The sequence below is a fragment of the Mustela erminea genome, chromosome 2 (assembly GCF_009829155.1).
Source record: "Mustela erminea isolate mMusErm1 chromosome 2, mMusErm1.Pri, whole genome shotgun sequence".
NCBI lineage: Eukaryota > Metazoa > Chordata > Mammalia > Carnivora > Mustelidae > Mustela > Mustela erminea.
Window position 1 is genome coordinate 127600160 of NC_045615.1, and position 13717 is coordinate 127613876.

The window sequence follows — 13717 nt, forward strand, 5'->3', positions numbered from 1 at the left end:
GCCAAAGGAGGAGAGATATGTTTTGTACAAAATTTGTATTTCAGTGACACATTAACTGACATAACCGTTTGGTCCATTTGCTTGGAGAACCTAATTCAGCTTTGTTTTACATGGAACCTAGAACAGAAGACACGATCTTCATATTCTGTACAGGTTGATGGAATCTCCCGATGCATTTCAGGGATCCTGGACATAGGATGAAAGAGATATTTACAAAGGCTGTTGAGGGTTGGGGAAGAAAAGTGAGGACTGTCTACTTTGGACCCTACACTGAATAGGGAATAGGTATCTTCAAGGTTCTGTGAGTAGTCCAGCCTTAAGTTCATTTACATAGCAGAACTGATAAGTATTTGGGGTCAAAACCTTACTAGGAAGGGAAAAAAGGTTGCCATATTAACAAAGCTATTCATTTGCTTGAAAAAGGAAAAGGATACATCAGAGTGCTGAAAGCCAAAACTGGGGAAAGAAAACGGACATATATGAATGGTATTAGCAACAACACAAGACAACATTATGTTAAAAGATAAATTGAGTGATAGTACCTAATTCCTAAATATGAAAGCAGGGACTAGAGCAGTTGATAAAAGAAGTGAAATATGACAGCTGCCTTAAAAATATGGTAGGATTTGTAGGAGGAGATCATTCACGTCAAGAGAAGATAACGTCATATAAACAGTTTATACTACCCTATGTGTATAATGCCATTTCTAGCACTGTAAAGAATTAATATAGGAACAAGATGTTTTTTGGCTCTCAGAGACATTCCAATCTAATAAATAGAGGTTTATAATAAATAGAGGTTCATTGCAGGTTCTTAGAGTGGTAAAAAGCAGAATGAAGGGAAACTTTTGAAGGTGCCTTGGGAAATAATGCTCAGTAAAATAATAAATATGCTCAAGTCCTGTTTTTTTTTGGGTTGCACAAAAAAGATCAGGATGCTACATATATGAGCTCAACTAAAAAATGGTTTGCTTGAGGTGCCTGGGTGGATCAGTGGGTTAAGCCTCTGCCTTCGGCTCAGGTCATGATCCCAGGGTGCTGGGATTGAGCCCCACATCGGGCTCTCTGCTCAGCGGGGAGCCTGCTTCTTCCTCTCTCTCTGCCTGCCTCTCTGCCTACTTATAATCTCTCTCTCTGTCCAATAAATAAATAAAATTTTTTAAAAAATGATTTGCTTGGTTTTAAGAATTCAGTAAGAGGGTTGTATTTAGGCAACATGGAAAGATTAATAATTGAAGGAGTCTTAACAACAGTGGCCTATAAAACTCAAGACACAATACCATTTCAGGTGTTACTGGATTTCTTTGCTTCCAATTTTTTTTTTTTAACCAGTTTTAAGTTAATGAGACCTGCACTGCATGTAGCAGTATAAATAAGACACAGTTGTATGTATCTGAATTACTTATCATTTTATACTGATGCCTTTTCGAGGCTAATGGTGAAGGGAAAGCTGCTACTTACACCGCATTACACTCTTTTACAGGGTAGGTGTGTTTTATAGAGCAGTAGGGAGCCAGGTTTAGATTTTGCCAACAATCTCCCTGAGTAATGACATTTTGAACACGGCATTTAAGAAATTGTATTCAGCAAAATAAAATACACACTATTAATATAAAAGCAGGCAACCTTATAATAGAGAACATTCCTTTACCAAATAGTAGAAGCTGAGAAGAGGCAACAGAATGATACCTTTGGATTAGAACAGGGAAGAGAGGGAAGATAGAGGTAGGACACAATTAGAGTCAGGGCCACCAAGGAGGCATCCAGGAAGCCAAACACCCCACTGGGAATCTGGAAATCTGTGGGAGGGACATAGGACAAGCAGAAGCTTCCCTGTTCTTCCTGGAGCTGACCTTGAGAACTAGTGGGATTTGAAAGGTGATGTGCAAGGCAAAATTAGTGCAGACAAAAATCATGCGCAAAAAAAAATAAATAAATAAAAATAAAAAAAGGAAGAAAAAGGAGGGAAAGGGAGCACTCAACATTCCTGATGAAGAGGCCAAGTGGGAGACCAGCATAGTGCCTTCAAGGCTAAAAGTCTAAGAGGCAGAGATTTCCATGCTGCTCCAACCCACTACATCTATGGTTGGTGTCAGAAGAACTGGGCTTGAATTTTCATGTATTTGAAAAAGTGCATATTCTTAAACACTAGAATCATACTCTATGAGACATTTCTGAAGAAAGAAGGACTGAGGGGGGAAATTATTTATACAAAAAAGAAACACAGTGTCTTTTGTCTCAGGCTCAATCCAGGCCATGTGCCCTTTGATGGGAAAGACAGACTCTCCTCCACTTGCTTAGGTTTAAGCACATAATTGATTTTTAAAAACTTACATGTATTTACTTTGCAATTCCACAGTATTAATATACTTGAACCTTTGTGGTTCTTATTTTAGTTCCTTGTTTCCCCTCATTAAAACTTCTTAATGGAAAATGTATAAACATGTTTATGTGATGTCTATGACAGGAATATCTACAGAATACGACATTCAGATCTAGCCACTTGGACTGAAATCTCCCTATGAACTACCAGTGTGCTACATGTTAGGGTAACACACTCAGATTATCCTTGTATCATTGTTATGAAGCAAGGATTTAAAAGGAGTTTTTATTTTGAAAAGTATTGAAGCTTATGTGTGGACTATCTTTGATCAGGCACTTGGCAATTCGATAGTTTAGAGAGGAAAATATTTAAATGTAAGAAAAATTTCACCTCTTATCTTAAATGGTAGAGGCATTTGTGCTTGAGAAATTCTTATAGGAGTGAGACATTTATAGCTAATGACTTTTTCACAATAAAATTTGGTGTCATTAAATATTGTATGAATACATTGTCATTAAAAATTAACTTTGAAGGAAGCCTGGGTGGCTCAGTCCTTAAGCATCTATCTTTAGCTCAGGTCAAGATCCCTAGGTCCTGGGATTGTGTCCTGCATCGGTTCCCTGCTCAGTGGGGAGCCTGCTTCTCCCTCTGCCAGCTGCTCCACCTGCTGTGGTCCCTCTCTCGCTGTCTCTCTCTCTCTCTGTCAAATAAATATATAAAATCTTTAAAAAAATTAACTTTGAGTAGCACCAGGGTGTCTCAATGGGTGAAGTGCTTGCCTTCAGCTCAGGTCATGATCTTGGGGTTCTGGGTTGAGTTCCCTGTCAGGCTCCCTGTTCAGTGGGGAGTCTCCCTCTCCTGCCTCTCCATTGTGTGCGTTCTCTCTCTCTTCTCAAATAAATAAATAAAATATTTTAAAAAATTAACTTTGATTACCAGTCTTAATTTTCTGAAATTCTGTATGGATTCTAATATATTAGTTCATATGCTTTTATGTGTGTATTATTTTGACCATCTGGACAATATTAATGAGAACTATTAGCTCCTCAACAACTTTATTGTTCACACCAGTACCTTAAGTAGGATCACTGAAATATTCTTTACAGTGCATACATGCAAAATTGTTTCCACTGTAAATTACTACTGTAGCATTTTCTGTCACAAGTGCATGTGCATATGTGGAAATCTATGTCAGGTTTCATAGGCAACCTTTTAAAAACCTACCTGAAATTTGGAAAATTATCTGTAGAAGGTATTTTTTCCTTCAGGATTATCTGTATTTTCCAAAACTTTCCAAAAATTAAAAGGTATTTAAACTTACTCTATGAGGGGGAAAAAAAGGGTTTTATTGAAATAATTATGGATTCCTAGGAAGTTGGAAAATAGAGTACAGAGAGGTCTGAGGTAACCTTTACCACATTCTCCTTAGCGGTTACATTTTACATAACTACACCACAACATCAAAACCAAAAAGTTGACATGGATACAATGTGTGTATATAGTTCTAGGCCATTTTATCTTATGTGTAGATTGTGTAACCCTTGCATTCAAGATACAGAACTATTTTATCACCACAAAGATCTCCCTTGTGCTACTTGCTTAAATTGCTATTTCTCTCTCTCTCTCCCTCTCTTTTTGTGAGGTTTAAGCACATAGTTGATTTTTTTTATCATTTTATCATTTTTATCATTTTATACCAATTTATTTATGTGATGCTTTATGGTCAACTCCCAGCATCCATAACTCCTGGCAATTTCTAATCTATTCTCCATCTCTATAATTCTGTAATTCCAAGAATGTGATATAGATGGAATCATAGAATATATGATCTTTTAAGACTGGAGTTTTTCACTCAACCATTGGGGAGAGGACCATGGAAATTGTTGCTTGTACCAGTGATCGGTCCCTTTTATTACTGAAGAGCACCCCATAGTGTGGATGTCCCATAGTTTGTTTAACCATTCACTACTCCAGGAATTTTGAATTGTTTCCAGTTTGGGGCTGTTACAAACAAAGCTCTTTTGAACATTTGTATACAGGTTTTTGAGATTTTTTCTTTCAATAAATCACATTTCAGAGCTGAGACCAGAGAGATAAATAAATTATAATAAATAAAGTAATGATTATATATTTGAATACTCTTGACAAAATACTGGCTTTAAAATAATATCTGCACAAAAACATGATTATTTGTGGCATGATGTATGCCCATTGACTCACTCATTCATTCTTGAAAATTACTGATAGAGAACTCAGGACCTGTGCTGAGTGCTGGGGCAAGTTGCCTTCCCCATCAGGGCTTTTATAAAATAGTGCCTTTGCTGCATACAGGTAGCTTGCTCTTATGTTCGTTGGTTTTCACAGTTTCAAATTTTAGCTGGAAAATATTTATTCCGAGTTAACGTGACTGCTATGCTAATATTTAAACGTGTAGTCTTAAATTTAAATTCGCTGAAAGATTTGGGTTAATATATTTTGCCTTATCTTAGGAAAAGCAATTGCCAAGCATGCATACACGAATATACAATCTACTTTTGCAAGGTGTGCAATTCAGTACTTCTTTCAAATAGGGGTGAGGTTCAGATGGATTTTTACTTGTAGCCTATTCACAAATTAATGAATTCTTCTGCTTATTCTGTGTCCTTTTTCTCCCATAGCATAAAAAATTGATCAACCGTCCACAGAGTACCAAAATAATTTCTACTGATCCTGTAGGTAAGAAATATTTGCTTAGTCCTCCTTACAGGGGCATTATTTTTCCTCTTATATTTTATACTATGTGGATTGTGTAAAAAAAGGGTGGAGAAAGTGACTTTGTAATTAACGAATAATTACATTCATCAACCTAATAAATGAGTTTTCCTTTGGAAATCATACACATATAAACCGAAATATTCTCAAATATGGGTGTAATTAAAATTGTTAAAATCTCTAAGAAATATGAGCCCTGCTAAGATAACGTTAATTGGTTGGTTTGGTAAATAAACAACTACAGTTTGTTCTGAAATGTTGACCATTAATTCATGGATCTAAGTGTGGTCACTTCAACTCTACATTCGAGGCCAATAGCTTTTAAATAGAGGTATGTTGGCATGAAATCACAAAAAAAGAAATATTTAATAGTTGGTTGTGGGTATACATAATTCCATTATATAACAATGATGGTAGAATTTGACATTTTTTAAAAGATTTTATTTATTTATTTGACAGAGAGAGATCACAAATAGGCAGAGAAGCAGGCAGAGAGAGAGGGAGAAAGCAGGCTCCCTGCCGAGCAGAGAGCCCGATGTAGGGCTCGATTCCAGGACTCTGGGATCATGACCTGAGCCGAAGGCAGAGGCTTTATCTCACTGAGCCACCCAGGTGCCCCAGAATTTGACATTTTTATTCTATTTTAGCTTTTGAAACAACCATTTCATAATGTTAATGGTCACAAAATAATTATTGGTCTTCAAATAATTTATTATTTGATCTTGGTCTTCAAAAGATACCAATGAGTCTGCTTTGACTACAGTGTCGGGCCACCACTGACGGCACAGAGTTTCATTCAGGGGTTATCTGTATGGATTGTATGTGCAGGCTTTACCCAATTACATTAAATGTGAGAATAGGCATAAACCTTAGTGTTATACCCCATCTCAGAGACAATAAAAACCATTTCAAACAAAGAACAGGTGATGTAGAAAAACTCAATTAAACCTACTAAAGCCCGAACTGAGAAAACCCCGCAAAGCAAATCTGAAACAACAACAACAACAACAACCAAACAGCAGTAGTGGGACACCTGGATGCCTCAGTTGGTTCAGTGTTGGCTTTAGCTCAGGTCATGATGTTGGGGTCCCGGGATGGAGCCGGCATCAGCTCCCTTCTTGGTGCGGGGGGTGGGGGGGCTATGGGTATGTGTGTGTGTGTGTAGGGGGGGTCTGCTTCTCCCTCTCCCTTCGCCCCTCCCCTTGTTTCTGCTCACTCTGTTTTTCTCTCAACTAAACAAATAAAATCTTGAGCAGCAGCAACAACAACAACAAAAACCGAAAACAGAAACAAAACCCAGCTGTAGTGTATGAAAACCTGGCAAGTTTTGTAGGGTTGCTACCTCTTGAAGAATTTGATGTCTAAAGAAAAGCACTCTCTTTGCCATTGCCAACAACCAGCGGAGAGCGCAAGAGTGCAATCATCCCTCCTGTGTGTAGAGGAAGTCCTAGGTTGTGACGGTGTGAGGTCTCTCACAACCAAGCCGCTGCAGGAAGGATGGTGGTAGGTGAGGTCAGAGCAGGACAAAACTGTGAGAAGTTTTAAATGCCAAGTGAGGACATTCAGACAGTAGGAGGAGCCGCTATGAAACTTACTAACAAGGAATGGGTACAGTCAGATGAGACTTTGAAAACTGTTCATTGTATAGAGGACTGAAGTGGGTCGCAACTGGTAGCAGGGATAGGAGTTAAAGTCCTGGTTCCCGATACTCCAGAAAAGAGAGGCGGAGCATGACTGAGATTGTCAGTTAGGCTGGCAAGGAGGGGAAGTATCTGAGGTAGGTTTAGAGTTAGGACATGGGTGTGGGGATAAGAAATGAGCATTGAGAAATTTGAATAATGTAACATGTTTCAGCTCACTCAGCAGAGTGGTCACATTCACTAAGAAGTGCGTAGGGTGAAGGAAGAATCTAGTTAGAAAAAGGGCAAAGTTGATTTTTGACTTTAGAAACCTGTAGCTTGAATTGGCTGTGATATATACTGGTACAGACAATTAGGAGATGGATATTGCAAATGCCCTCCAAGATTTAGGGAGACAAAGCCAAAGATAAAGGTATAGCCGAGCTGGGATATTCCATTCCTTTCCTTTCCTTTTCTTTCCTTTTCTTTTCTTTTCTTTTCTTTTCTTTCTTTCTTTTTTTTTTTTTTTAAGATTTTATTTATGTGAGAAAGGCCAAGCACAAGTGGGGGTGGAGGGAAGGGTAGAAGGAAAGGGAGAAGCAGAGTCCCCACTGACTGAGCAGGGAGTCCAACACAGGACTTGATCCCAGGACCCTGAGAGCATGACCTGAACAAATTCATTGGGGGGGAGAGGACAGAGAAAAAAGAGGCCTGAGAGAGGAAGTAGTAATTCATCAGAATCAGGAGGATGAGAGTCAACAGAGGGGAAAGAGATGGAGGAGAAGAACCAGGACAGGCCGTAGAACCCAGGGGAAGGAGTGAAATGCTTTCTGGAAATCAGAGAAGCTGCAGACGGAGAGTCGTTAGCTCTGAGTCATAATCAGGAGGGTACTAGGAAGATCAGAAAGAGGATTCCACAGAGTTATAACAGATAGCATATAACCTGTAAAACAAGGGCTTGCGGAGTGAGCTGAAATGATGAACTTGTGGCACTGAGTTTACATTAGGCATAAAAATATCTTATGGTTAAAGGGAAGATGGGGAAAGCCTGGTAGCTTGAAACAGTAGCAGAAGCAAGGAAAGCGGAGGCTTGAAGCATGGTAAGGAGCAGACTGAAGGAACAGATGTGAAGGGAAATTACTTGGGGAAGAACACTGTAGGGGGGACGCCTGGGTGGCTCAGTTGGTTAAGCGGCTGCCTTTGGCTCAGGTCATGATCCCAGCGTCCAGGGATCGAGTCCCACATCTGGCTCCTTGCTCGGCAGGGAGCGTGCTTCTCCCTCTGTCTCTGCCTGCCATTCTGTCTGCTTGTGCTTGCTCTCTCTCTCTCTCTCTCTGACAAATAAATAAAATCTTAAAAAAAAAAAAAAAGAACACTGTAGGGAATGGAATCTGGCAAACATGGAGGAGTGAGATTTTATAAGACGGTGATTTCTAAATGAAAATGAGCTTTAAGAGAACTCACGTCAAATGACTTTGGGTGAATTAGGAGAAACAGACATTGGCTGAGTGAAACAGAAGGTGAGTGGGATTCGGGCTTAAGGATGGTGGAAAAGTTTTTGGTCATTGCTGGGAAAATTTTAAATTGCATTTAGGAAAAAAAAAGTTTTAATGGGTGGGTTCACTGCTATAAAGGCTTGACTGGTATACAGAACACAGGGCTAGTTGATGACATTTGGCATAGTTTCATAACCCTGGAGATCTCAGTAGTTGAATGCAGGGTGAGTAAAGCAGGATTGACAGTTGATAAATTAATAACAATGAAAACTAAAACGGACAACAGATTCCAAGATGGCTGCAAGGCGGTTGTTGATGTACATAGCTGATCATGGGGAACAGCCCGAGCTTCTGATAGTAAGAGGTATGCAAGACTCAGTAGAGATGAGTGATGGGCATCCAAGGACTCGCTGTGTCAGCGACAGGGGCAAGAAGCGTATTAAGTGACAGGGGCAGAGCTGTGGAAGTTTAGGAAGTAGTGGTCAGCTGTAATATTGAGAAACTGATCCCTTGGAGGGAGATAAAACATGAGTATTGGCCGTGAAAGTCAGTTTCTTATGTGGAATCACAGCACAGGTCACTGAAGTCGACAAGATTAAGGAACCATGTGGTCAGATGTGTGACTGGGTATCAACAGGGTTACTGATGCTGCCGTCAGCCAATGGCAGGAGAGAGGTGGTGTGGATGGGGACAGGAAGGCCTCCTCATTCATGAGCCTATAGTGCAGGGTGGAAGCAGAATGCGGATTTGAAGAATGAAGCGTGAGGATGCGTGGACTCCATTTCCTGAGTAGCTTTCCTAGAAAAGTGGCATGATTCACAAATTTATGTGCAGTTTCTGTGAGTGGGTAGGGAGAAGGAATCGTGGAATCAAAGATGGCAGATGCAGAATTCTTGCTCCACATCCGAGGAGGCAAGAGTTAGCTGGAGAGTGGTGCAGGCTGGGGCAGAGAGGCAGGGGGGTGGGGGGCTCAGGGGCTTGACTGAGCGTGATGGCTCAGAGTTACCCAACTTTAACAGCCAAACAACAGAAAAATGGCATCATGAGTTTAGTTGGTAGACACGAGTCACAGGATAAGGGAAGAGGTATACTGAAACACAGGATGCATTCAAAGGAGATGTTTGTGCTGTAAATGGTCCAGAGGCCAGGGGAAATGTTTTGGTCTAAAGGACTGTCCACAGAACTGCTCTTTGGGTTGAATCTTGGTGACTTTGTGTGTGTGTATATTTGGGGTTGGTGGTGAGAGCATTATGTAGTTGGGGTTACAATTTATGCATCAGACTAGTACTAACTAAGAAAACATTTTTTGAGCCCAGGAGTCTCCTTTAACATAGTGCTACTCAAAGTATGGTTGGGGACCCCAGTGTTAGCATCATCTCAGAGTTTGTTTAAAATGCCCAATTTTTTTTTTTTACGATTTTCTTTGTTTATTTGACAGAGAGAGACAGAGAGATCACAAGTAGGCAGAGAAAGAGGGGGAAGCAGGCTCCCCGCCAAGGAGAGAGCCCTATGTGGGGCTCCATCCCAGGACCCTGAGATCATGACGTGGGCTGAAGGCAGAGGCTTAACCCACTGAGCCACCCAGGCACCCCTAAAATGCCCAATTTTACTTCTACCCTAGTTTTACTTAATTGGACTATCTGGGGCAGAGTGTAAAATTCATTTTCACGAACCCTCCTGGATCTCAGGGGAGTTAAAAATCTGAGAAGCATTTCTAGTCCTTGTTCATCAGTCGTTCCTTCAGGGCGAAGACCCCAGAAATGCCAGGGATCCAAAGTTTTTCACTTGCCCACTGGGGGTGGGTCCAGATCTTTCCACCGTTCAGAGGCCAAAGCAGGGAGCCCTCAGATTTCCCGGGAGCAGGTGTGGAGGGTGAGATCAGCACTGCGGCGGGGAAAGAGTCCTGATGCCGCGTGTTCTGCGTGTGCCGGCAGGTGCCCTGTGGGATAACCTGCTGCACTGGCTGGCCGAGGAGCTCTCGGAAGAAGACGCCGCGCGCCTCTCCTCGTCCCTCCCGGTTCGCCGCAGCACCGTTGAGCTCATCAGACTGAGGAGCCCTGGTGACCTCACAGAACAGATCCACGAGCTTCTTTGCTTCTGGAAAAAGTCACTCCCCAAATCCACCGATAAAGTTCGCCTTCTGGCTCGTCACCTCCGCCAGATCGGCAGGAGGGATCTCGCCGAAGAGCTCAAATTCAAGTGGGAACAGAAGGTGTTCACGGAGCCCCAGCAGTGGTTTGACACGGCGGAGTGACACCCGCTCGTTCTTTCTTTTGCCCTAGGGAAGGGCCATAGCTGGTTTGAAGGAGGTTTCTGTCAACATCTTACGAGCGAGTTTCCAAGTCAAGTTGCTTGAGCTGAGACTCTGAGGGATGTGCTAGTTGAGACAGTGGAAGAGCACTAATCAGATCATAAAAAGCGTTCTCGGGTTTGAGGGCTCCTTCGTGGCTCAGAGATGTACCTTCTGCAAGACTTACTGTCTCAAGTTCAGCCAAGTTTAATAGCATTTGTAATAGAGTTTGCTGTGTTTCCATTTTAATGCAGAGGTTGTTTTCTAAGTGGGAAGGAAAGCGATGATATACAAAATCCCCTTTTTTTATTGTTATCTACATAAAAGCAAACCAGTTATGCAGGACTCCAAGCAAGTAATTCACATTATGCATATACTGTGGAACCCGCAGTTAACAATACCAAATAAATTGAGTTGCAGAGACCTGATGCTGATGATAGTAAATCAGTAAGGAAACAAATAAGCTTGAAATAAATTAAAAATAGAGTAACATCGGCCATTTGCTGCCGCAACATTTTCTTTTATTAAAAAAAAAATAGGATCTCGGGGTAGGGAAAAATCTCATATTTTATTATTAGTAAAATGAGGTAGTGCAGAGAAAGTAAAAGACCAGTGAAGGGATTTAGGGCGTTTTAATGTAGGAAAATAACGTACTTTTAAATCAGTTTTCATAGAAACCTTATTGTATAAGCCCTATATGTTCATTGTTAAAAAATACTGTAAAAAACACACAACTGAAAGAAAAAAAAATAATTACCTAAAGCCCCTTCATCTTTGATAATCCCTGTTAACGTCTAGCGTGTAAACTTTGGGACTTCAGCTTTAGCTAAAACAACGTGATATGAATGGGTTATTATAGTCGTATTACCATTTCATTAAGGTGAGACCATCACGGCCTTGGTTTGTCAGCATCAGTGGTATTAATTTTGATTACTGAATACCAGAAAATTTAATGAAATCACATGAAAAATTAAACACTCATGTGGCTCTGAATTTCAAAGACAAGATTTCCTTCTACCAATTAACCAAGGTCTTAGATATCTATTTGGCTACATATTGAACAAAGAGGATTCCAATTTTCAAATATATTCCTATTAAGACACATTTTGGTCATCAAGATATGTATTACTTTTACATGTTTCTAGAAAGGTACAATATTTTTCATGTGCTCTTGGAATGAAGAAAACAGACTGAAATGTTCATTGTTTTTCTGAATACAAAGTAGCAGAGAAGTAGAGTTGTTTATTGCCTGGAGTGAGCCAGACACTTTACCTTTAGCCCTTTATAAGCATGAACTGATTGAATCCTCCTGACTGCACTATGAGGTAGTACATTGCTCCAACTTACAGGAGAGGAAGAGTTTCCAAAGATTGCCTTGCCTAAGGTCATAAGTGAGTGACATAGCCAGGATCCTTGTTCCAACACTCAAGATTACTATTATGAACATTTTGGAGTATTTTCTTCCAGTTTTTCTTTTTTTCCTAGAAGGAAATATTTCTATTGCTATGTGTATAGATGTATAAATATACACTCACCTATGTGCTCATACACACAAACATACTATCTATAAATCACCTTACACATACTGCCACACTCATGCACCTCCTTGCTCAAGCACGTCTTCTCACACTGTCCATGTCTTCATCTCCCCCACACCCAGGCGCTTCCACTCAAATGTACACATACCCTCCCACACACCTCTCACAAACGCCCTTGAATACATCTAACTATCCCTTACACGTACACAGTCTCATGTCTATCTGTACATCCTCACGGGCATGCGTACATTGTCACAAACACACGTCTTAGCACACAGCCCACTCTTACCTCTCACACACACTTACAATCACCCTTCCGTATATGCTCACTCACATACATCCTCCACAGACATGCACACACATAAATAAAATACACGTATTACCTGTTCACTTTCACAAATACCCATTCTTCTCACACATGAATCCACTCACATACATCACATATATACCCTCACAGGCGCTCATCCCTTCTCTCTCTCTCTCTCTCTCTCTCTCTCACACACACACACACACAGTCTCTGACACATCTTTCCAGAATTTAAAAAAAACAGGCATGTATTACTGCAACAGTAAAATAATATAATCATATATAGACAAAAAAAAAAGGGGGGTATCTCTTGGGCACTAACTCACTCAGGTTATCAAAGGAATCGGTCTGATAGGGCTCCTGTACCTCATGGGGTTAGTGGGCCACACTCACCCCTGCTCTCTGTCAGCTGACCTGTATGGACCACATCAGCGGTTCCTTTGTCTTCTTGTTGGGTTTGGATAATGGAAGCCCCAGCAGGAAGTCGGGCAAAGAGAGGAGAGTGATTTAGATTATTCCTGTCTTGCTCCCTTCAAATTCGCTGGGATCAGGCTGGATCCTTCACCCAAAGGCCACCTCTCCTTTCTAGGCAACTGTCTCCTGGATTTGGGGATCTGCTCCTCCTCTTCTCTCTTCAGGACTAGGGGAAGCAGCAGCTTTATTGCCACCCTATCAATACCTTGTGGCTCCTCCACTCCTGCCTATCCTTTAAGATAAAGCCTCCTTTAATTTTTCCGAGTATTATCAGGATTTGCATTAAGATTTTGATACTTCTTGGGACGCCTGGGTGGCTCAGTTGGTTGGACGACTGCCTTCGGCTCAGGTCATGATCCCGGAGTCCTGGGATCGAGTCCCACATCGGGCTCCCAGCTCCATGGGGAGTCTGCTTCTCCCTCTGATTTCTCCTTGCTCATGCTCTCTCTCGCTACCTCTCTCTCAATAAATAAATAAAAATCTTTAAAAAAAAAAAAAAGATTTTGATACTTCTCATGGCCATATATATATATATGAATATGTATACATGTATACATATATATGTGACTTTTTTCAGAATGGGGATTATATATTATGCATACAGCTTTAAATACTACTGTCCATTAAATTATGAACATTTTCTAATATATTAAAATGTTTTTATAGCTGCTGAATATCCCATTCCATAGTCATGCCATTTTAGTATTAGCAATTTTTGAAAATTTAAAAACATAGAATGAAGCAGTATATATTCTTTTATGCCTGGCTTTTTTATATTCAGCTTTATGCTTTTAAAATCCACCCATGTTTTTCATGTGGCAATACTTTGTTACTTCTTCTTAGTAGTTCCTTAATGCACACTAGTCCATTATATGAATATACAGTACATTGCATATCTGTTCCATTTACAGATGAACAC

At 40.5% G+C, this 13717-nt stretch overlaps 1 protein-coding gene across 1 annotated transcript in view; it reads left to right on the forward strand.

The window, feature by feature from the left end:
• Window positions 1–13093, forward strand: part of DTHD1 (death domain containing 1) — a 69131-nt gene extending 56038 nt beyond the window's left edge. Inside the window, exons 10-11 of the mRNA XM_032334060.1 lie at window positions 4981–5038; window positions 10124–13093. Coding sequence (XP_032189951.1) covers window positions 4981–5038; window positions 10124–10443 — 378 coding nt within the window. The 3' untranslated portion in view covers window positions 10444–13093. The remainder of the gene's footprint in view (window positions 1–4980; window positions 5039–10123) is intronic.
• Window positions 13094–13717: the final 624 nt, after the last annotated feature.